At 30.3% G+C, this 9,002-nt stretch overlaps 1 protein-coding gene across 2 annotated transcripts; it reads right to left on the bottom strand.

Moving 5' to 3' along the window:
• Positions 1–1,200: 1,200 nt before the first annotated feature.
• On the bottom strand, positions 1,201–8,971 carry app (Palmitoyltransferase app). 2 transcript variants are annotated; one of them, XR_013007222.1, is made up of 10 exons: positions 8,618–8,971; positions 8,392–8,560; positions 8,177–8,337; positions 7,938–8,122; positions 7,776–7,887; positions 7,538–7,692; positions 7,361–7,482; positions 7,208–7,301; positions 4,569–7,100; positions 1,201–2,936 (listed from the first exon to the last, which is right to left on the bottom strand). XR_013007222.1 is itself a non-coding variant. In XM_076414477.1 (10 exons), exons 1-10 carry the CDS (start codon positions 8,667–8,669, stop codon positions 2,431–2,433), a joined length of 1,629 nt encoding a protein of 542 aa, XP_076270592.1. In that variant the 5' UTR covers positions 8,670–8,971; the 3' UTR covers positions 1,201–2,430. The 2 variants fall into 2 exon arrangements, 1 of the variants encoding a protein (XP_076270592.1); XM_076414477.1 differs by having other exon boundaries at positions 7,028–7,100.
• Positions 8,972–9,002: the final 31 nt, after the last annotated feature.

Below are 9,002 nucleotides of genomic sequence, written 5' to 3'. Positions count from 1 at the left end.
AATAGAGTCAAAAGTAATTTATTCTTCGTCAATCAAAATTTTGTTCTTTTTACCCTATTACATTAATAAATAATATTGAAAATTAGAGTTCCCAAAACTGCTACATTAATTTACATTGTTTTTTTTTTTGTCACAACACCTTCAAGATTAAGACTAGGAAGACAAAGCCTGAATCTTAAAAACTAGTCAATATAAACTAGTAATGACTGTTTTAGTCAACTGTGAAGTAGTCGACTAATTGGGAAAAACAGTCGAGTGAAACTAGTCAACCAAAAGTAGTTGACCGCAAGTAGTCGAATAAAATAGTCGATAGCAAAAAGTAGTCGAACTAGTGACTGAAACTAATCGAATGAAACAGTCAATAAAAAAAGTAGTCAATTACACATTAATAATCGATAGTTACTTTTAGTCGATAATTTCCAACAGTAATAGATTTTAATATATAGACATCCACTATGATTGATGGGTTCCCTCTCAGGACAACTTTAAAAACTTACTGAAAAATATTACATAAATCTGTAAGGAAAAGTGATATAGACACCTATACCGTGATATTATAGGAATCTGCATTAACCACTAGCGCAGATTTGAAATCAGCATTTACATTCATTTATTCATTCATTCATTCATTCATTTATTCCGTTATAGGAGATATTCCGTTATAAAATATATTTTTAATGAGTACATTATTATACTATACATATATATCTTATTTTGTAGATATATTCGAAATTTAAAACAACATCTTTATCGAGAGAAGTTTCAAATAATTTATTTTTAATTGCGTTAATAGTTGGGAGATATTTCTCAGTTTTTTAATAAAGCTATGTTATTAAACTTAATGTTTTTGCTTATTATTAGCTCAATCAGTCCTGTCTATTTATGTTAGATTAATGGTGTTAACAAGTTATTCAATTATGTAAGGACGATGACTACTTTCAGGAAAAAGTCGCGTTATCGCACGCTTATATATGAATTCAACCAGTGATGAATATTAGATAGCAGTATAACTTATCTACACTGTATTTTGATATCGTAATTTATATTTAGACAAGTTGATATTAATTCAACATTTAATAGATAGATTATATTCATTAATTTTTAAATTAAATATAACATAACAACGAAAATTGACTTGAAAATAGAAAAACAATTGAGTAACTATAACAGGGTACATGGATTTAAAAAAAACAATGTATATCCATTTGTAATTTAAACTTTCAAAATATATTGCCTCATAAAAATGAATTGGTAAATAATCACAATTTTAAGCATCTATGTTGACGAATTTCAATCAATCATACCAATGACTATTAAAATAGATTTGTCAATTATCTTCAAATAATGTCTGTCAGTAACTTTAAGTAAATATACTACATGGAATTTTGATTTAAATTCGTGTTACAAATATAAAATTTAATAAAATAAAAATGGTATTGTCGCTTTACAATTTCAATTAGTTACAATAAATAGTGGTTTTATAATAAATAATTATACTTTTTATATACAGAAATGTTTTTTCAGATGTAGTTGTGAAGAATATTATTGAAAAAGTGTAGGAAAGTAGGCTTAAAGTAAATAGTGATATACAAAAAATATATGCATATATATATATATATATATATATATATGCACGAATAAATTCTGTACAAACTTTTATAACTAAATACCATATATCTTGCATTAACATCGCTTCCAATCCAACATTTCATTGTCACACACATTTCAAAGGAGATCAAGAATAATATTAATTTAACAAAATAAGTATATATACAAAATATTTAACCATTCAAAAAACCTGGATACAGACTTTGTTGTTCAAAAAGGAAGATGCATACATTATTAAGGAAGATTTGTACATATAACATTTCAGTATTTATGTTAAATATATTAAGTCATCTACATTAGTACATAATGTGATGTTATTTGTATCCTTTCACATAAAAATAAAACATTCAGCTTGAATTGTGGTTCATATAAGATTAATAAAGAATATACAAAAAGAATGGCCTTTACCTTAATTGTATTAAAGAAGATAAAATAATAGCAGATTTACAAAAAGAAACTTAACATACATTTGTAATAGAAAACATCAGTTTAGAGAGAGACTCAACATCAGATAATCAATAAGTTGTTTTGATGTATATATATTATATAGTAAAACTGTTTATACAAAAGGAGATAGAAACGATAACAGATTGAATAAACCCTAGCGTGAGGATTTTTTTTTACAAATATCTGAGCTCCTTATACTTAACCTACTATACAAAAATAAATATTCTTAAAATTTCTGCTATATTAGACATGTAAATTGAATAAATCTATATATAAACTTTTTGGGCTTAAAGCTTGATTTATTTTTATTTCTTAAATATATATATATGTATAAAAAATAACATGATTTGTGATAATCAAAAGTTGTAGCTGATGCTACACCAGCACTTTCATCAAACCCGCCTGGCTGTTGGCTCCAACGCTGGAGTCCTCCAACGAGTCCAAATCCAGAGCGCTCTCGATCATCGTCGTGTCCTGCAACAATTTCAATCTGCTGGCGCTCATGAGGTTGTTCTCTTTCTCTGGAGCGGTCAGATCGTTATCTAACTTTGAGTCGATGTACTTGGAGCGCTCGTTCATGTTCGCCAAGATGTGATTCTCCCGGAGCACCACCGGATCCAGATGCAGATCCTCCACGTTTATCTTGGTCTGTTTCTTATCGGTGCCGTTAGTCAGTTGTATGTTGATGTTTTCGGCATAGCTGTGGGATTTACTCAACGTCTGACTACCGGGATAGATGTTGTTATAAACGGGGGAATGGTTTAAAGTTGGCTGACTTTTATAGTGGTTAGAAGTGTCTTCCGAGAGTCTTTGGAGAGCTGGAGCTATCGCTACTGGGTGTTCGTTGGTGACCAAGTGCGTAACACTACCAGCGTTGCTTTCTGGAAGAAACATTACTTATCACATATATGTTTATGCCATAAAATTTATATACTTAGAAAATTATATTATTTCTTCAACTAATTCATTGTCAAACAAAACTATCTATTGTAGTTTTATATATTATGTTAATACGAACTGTAAAACCTGTGAGTTGGCGTGTTTAATAATAATAAATTGATGATAGATGATTTTAATATAAGTTGTGTAAAGATAATATCAATGTTATATTAAAACCCTTGTTGGTTTCTTACAAATGTATAAAAATAACTAAATTATTCTTTGCACAACATAATTTAAACTATATAACATCCCAAAAGATCCATGATGATATACGGTAAGCACAAATCACCAATTAATTTGATTTTATATATGTAATCAATTCAGACATAGACATTTGTATAAGGCCACAATGCCATTTTTCGATAAGGACTGGTCGATATTTAAATGGATGAAAGTTGTGCAGCATTAAGCAGCATTGGTCTAATGTAGACTAGCGTCATAAGGTACACAGTAATTATGCTTGTTAATATAGTGATTCATTCATACATGTTCCTGGCCATTAAAGATATTTTTTCTGTCAACATTGATATCTCCTCTTGATAAAGAAGTTTTAAAATGTACTGTTCAATCGTGTAATCTGCCGCACTGAGTGAATAAAAGGCAAAATTTTGGGTTCATAATTGAGTTGCGCAACCACACAATTTTTAAAAGAACTTTATTTCATGTTGCCAGGTTGCATGAATTTAAGTTTGAAGGACTGGGAAAAAAGTAATTGCGATTTTTTCTAATAGATGGTTTTGGAGGAGGACGTTGCAGATATCATTCGCAATTAACTACTCGAGAGTGATTGTGGATGTAGATCTGAATATAGATAGATATAGATAGATCTGATAAAAGAAATTATATTTGTTTTCCTTTAAATTAAGGATTTCGTAAAATAAAGGTATATCACCTAATGCCATTTTAGTCATATCTAGCTTCTTTCTCATCATATTTAGTATATTTTAAACATGTTAGAGTCTCCTTTTTATCAATTAACTGTTGATAGATCCAACTAATATATATTCCGACGTCTGCAGCACTCTTTTAACGGTTTAAAGTTAGCTGGCAAAGCAAAAGAGGCTTAAAAATAATTCCATCACTTTTATGAAATTATGGTCGACCCGACCTTATTTAATAACCGTATATAATAAATACGATGTGTATACAATATTTATGCAAAATAGTAAATTTCAAATTAATCAGTAATAATGGATGAACGAATATGTGAAAAGTTTTATCAGTCTGGAGATCTAGAAATTATGCGTATCATTTTCATCAAATTTGTGTGATAGAAGTAACCTCACATAGTAGATCTAAATTGTCAGTTAAAACGATTCACATATTTATAAGCTTTTGCAACTATATTAATAAGTTGTACATCATTTAAAGATGACGCCCAAGTGAAACATCAGAACTACAAATTATAAGCAACAAAATGTAGATAATGCTGCCTACCTACTCGTGATCAAACTCGTTCGAAAACAAAAACGCTCTTAAGTTATGGCGTTTTGCAAAACACGCAAAAGAAAACGACAAAACAAAGCGAAGAAAAAAACTGTAAAACAACCATGCGCCAACCAAAAACTTACCACGCTCGAGATAGAGAGACAATTCGCAAAACCATAGACCATGTTTAAATCCGCCAACGTAATGCAAGGCAGGAAAAAAATAAAAAGCCCATTTAAACCAATAACGGAAACTTAGAGGATTCTAATTATAAAATAAACAGGTTCTATCGAAAGCTTAGTCAGTTTTATGTAATCCATAAATAGTATATAAAAACAAAACGCCACATTGTCAACATGTTCCTATTTTATAAATCCAAAATCCGAGTTTACGTACATATACTTACTCTGTCCACTTAATATCAATGGATATATCGATATATTTTGATAGAGTTCCTGTTTATTGCTCTTCCAATAATTTCTAATCAAACAAATATTCCTCTAATATATCTCCAAGAATTGACGGTTTTCTAAGGCGCAAACAAATAATTCCATGATAATGCTAAAAACTCGAATTTGTGGAGCAGCAATATTAAATGCTTTGTCATTTGTATAAACATGTTGGTGTGTAGCGCCACAAATGTGTATAAAATTGCATTTTCCACGCAAATTGGGTATTCCTGCTTATGTGCTATTCATGTATTCAATATCAAACATGCAAATAAAATACCTACTACATATTAGAGGTGTTTTTGTATCTTAAGTTATCATTCACAATATATAAATATCACATTATGAAACATTTCATTAATAATACTATACAGAGTCAACTAATGCAATAAAGCAATTACGACTTAATTAATGCGAAACAATGAAGAGAGGTCCCATAATGGTAAACAAACTTCTAAATCGAAATATTAAACGAACACAACGATAACGCAGCATCAACAGGTATATGGAAAATCGATTGATTAAATACCTAAATTGCTAAAATCGCCTTATACAATAATTAATATAAAATAGTCCTTTAACATATATGCCTTATATATCCCCTAGAAGATACGTTTTACAAAATACAAAATCAGATAATGCTATCAGAGCACAACAAGCAACAAAAATGCTCACATATATACCCATTAAAACTAAACGTATGTTCTTGTGTATTTGCAAGAAACATTCTTCTTGATTTATTTATAAAACGGAAGCCCTCTAAACATTAACAATGGAATGGGCGATAATTAAAAAATACTGCGGGAACTTTCCGATATTTAACAGGAATTGTAAAGTAATCCTTTTATAATTACTATATATATAGTGAAATGACAATTTTTATATATATGTTCTCTCTCTATGATAAAAATCAATTAAGCTGCCCTTTTCAAATTAGTAATATTAAAAATGGTAATAAGTTTTTTCCAATGTTTATAATTTTTACATTACTCTTTTATATTTTTTTATATATATTTTACACCTCTTGTTAAATAAAATTGGATAGTTATTATATCAACAAGATAAAGTATTTCAGCAATAAATTCAATTCATTGAATAATAAACAATATTTTATAGTTATCTTACTATTTTCAATGTCATAATCCCCGTGATGCAAAATCCTGGTATTAAAATAATCGCCACTTGAGATATTTAAAAAACATAATAAATCACTATTGATTTATCACAATTCCAATTAAATTGTCGAAAATATCCGCTTTGCGATATACACCCGGTATAATGAAAAAGCACTTTTTTCAATAGTCCATTGTTATATAAATATTGCAGTGAAAAGAAAGGAAAGGTTAGATATAGCTTTTTGCTAAATGTCAAGTTATAAGTAGCTGCTCCTGCAAGCGCAATATTTATAATACAATTAAATGTTCTCAATATTTTTTCTCCTCCCTGTCATTATAAAAGACCTTGAAATATCTATTAAGGCTTGAATGAATAGTATTGCTTGCAATGTTAACACTTCACATAAAAACATCGTAATCAGTTTAAATTGCTCTGGACGTATAATTGACTGAATTCTGCTTTCGGATAACCGTCAATTTTCACGTTGGGCACGTGATTCTTGTCGAAATGAACATGCTTCATTGAACAGAAGTCGTCGGCTGAAACGTGAACGTTTTCGTACACGCAACTGCTCTGAGGTCGAGGTCTGGTTCGTACTTTTTTCTCTCTCATCGCTCGATCCACCGTACCGTCGAAGGAAGCTTTACCGAAAGTCATCATGTTATACCTCTTCTCTGGAGGCGTGTACGGTCTAGTAAACTCATCATTATCCGGCCGTGGAGCTGGAGGCTCGCGATGAAGTCTGTTCGACTGATAAACGGTCATTTTCATGTCATAAGGATTATGATACTGATCGTATTCATAATATTCCTCCACGCAGCCATCCAGCCTCTTTAAGTGAGGCATACTTAGGCTATTCTTTACCCCCTGATCGACAAAGAACGCCTGACTGTTATAAACCATGTTTGGCCTCTGGTATAAGTTATACGGGGGTGCAAATGGTGCTTGAGAGGGGATGATTTTTGGATTTGCACAATTCCTGGACGGTATTATTTGTTGCGCTCGATACAAATGCCGTTTTAGAGGGCTGTACATACCTGTTGTTTCAGTGGTTTGACGGTAAATCCCTGGCAGTTCGGTTGTGTTCATTGTGATGTGATTTGGACCATTCTGAAAGCAAAATATGTAACTAAATTTTTATTAATCATAGATAAACTGAATAAGAGCGACCAATAAAAATACAATAATATTATTGTTTAATAAAGGGTATAACTTACTGGTGTCTTCACTGTGTAGTTTGTTAGAGGCACTGGAGGTTCAGTAGTTGGTTGACATACTTCTGTTCTATAGCTTTCGGTTACAATTCCTCTTCTAATAATGCATATCTGATTAGTCTTTAACAAATTTAGGTACTTAGTAAAACAATATACCTGTCTATTAAAGATGGTGTAACAGGCCCACACAATATATGAAAACAGTTTAAACAAACATTTCCTCTAGAATAAGGATTGAAACTTTCATGTCCTCGCCTACTTGTAAAAGATCCTTTAATCTATAAGTAAATATACATTAATACAATAAGTGCTTCATATTTTTGATATCATTACATCTTCATTTGTAGTTTGGTTGCTAGTAGTTAAATAGGTATGAAAACCAGCTAAACCCAATATACTCCACACACTAAAGAAACATATAATAGCAACTATTACGCTTGGAGGTGATTCCTTTACAGCTTCTAAAAATTGTTTGTCCTCTCTGGTCACTAAAATTGTATATTTAATAAACAATATAAAAATTTTTTATAATAAATATTTAATAACCTAAATATATAATTATTCTACTTACTCAGAATTAGATGAGCAATAGCACAAGCAAAAATAAAAACCGCTAGGAATGCTAACGAAACTATAAACATATAAAAAAATCTATAGTTCCTTCTGCCAACACAATTACCAACCTAAAAATTAAACAATTAGAGATTAAGAAATTCAGCAAGAATTTGAGTACCCATGGACAATGATGATCAAATCGGTCAACACAGTTATCACATATACTACAATGTGAAGCTCGTGGCGGTCTGAATAATTTGCAAGTAAAACAGTATTTCAATTTTATTGTTTGTCCTTTAATAAGAACTTCTTTTGTTCTTGGGGGTGGTCGGTAAGTAGGACTGTTGGCTGAATTGGTTACCTCTAAAATATTATTAATTCATCCTGTTACACTATATTTTAATAAATGTTACAGACCTATTTGTTTTTCTACATAAGCAGCTTCTTCAGAAGTAGCTCTTGGTATTATTCCTGGATCAGACAAACTTGTTCTTAACAAGGAAGACATAGTAAACAAAAATAAAAAGGCGCCTATTATAGGTATAGCTATTGTGACATTTTCAGCTAAATATTTACAACTGCAAAATAACATAGTATACATATATTTCAAAGGCATTAAACATGAAACATACTCGAATATAAAAAAGAGAGTGCATGTTCCTGTTATCAAAAATACAGTCAATAGGAACACCCCTGCATTAGGCGCAGTCATGAACCTGCCACTGCAATAAAACTTGTTTCTACCTTGAAAAATTTCCCATTTCCTTGTAACACGATCTTGTGCCATGGTCATATTTGTACCTTCAATGTAAACATTTTTGTTCTATTCCCTTAAATTTTGATATAATTAATGCTCACCTGATATATGTGAACGACATAAATCAGGCAAATTAGGGCGTATAAGAGTCATAAAATCTTCTAATAAAAGAAATAGAAATGAAACCTAAAACTATAAACTAAAAGTGTTTTTGTTTCTTTAGCCTATCATTTTCTAAACAGTTTTTTCACTATAAATTTTATATTTTTGCACATTATTTGTTAAAAACTTATTGAACAATTTAATTCATAATTATTTTTAATTAACACACAACTATATAGAGGAAATTGGCACTATTCTAATCAAAATAGATTGTTGACTGACAGATGAAGAAAACATTCCGACATTTTTCCGATTAAGATCCATAATCTTTGACGTTTAGTAATCCTTGACCTATAAATGAGTATTCTTTTGTGAAACTTTTAA

This window comes from Rhynchophorus ferrugineus, unplaced genomic scaffold, assembly GCF_030347505.1.
Source record: "Rhynchophorus ferrugineus isolate W39M unplaced genomic scaffold, kcgeb_rfMv2 rfM9, whole genome shotgun sequence".
Taxonomy (NCBI): domain Eukaryota; kingdom Metazoa; phylum Arthropoda; class Insecta; order Coleoptera; family Curculionidae; genus Rhynchophorus; species Rhynchophorus ferrugineus.
Note: the sequence above shows the minus strand (reverse complement) of the source record. Positions and strands in the feature narration are given on the sequence as shown.

Coding starts and splice junctions, on each gene's coding strand:
- app (XM_076414477.1), bottom strand. CDS start 8,669: ATGACTCTTATACGCCCTAATTTGCCTGATTTATGTCGTTCACATATA. Junction 7,483..7,537: donor ACCAAACTACAAATGAAGAT/GTAATGATATCA, acceptor ATTTACTTATAG/ATTAAAGGATCTTTTACAAG. Junction 7,302..7,360: donor ACACCATCTTTAATAGACAG/GTATATTGTTTT, acceptor ATGCATTATTAG/AAGAGGAATTGTAACCGAAA.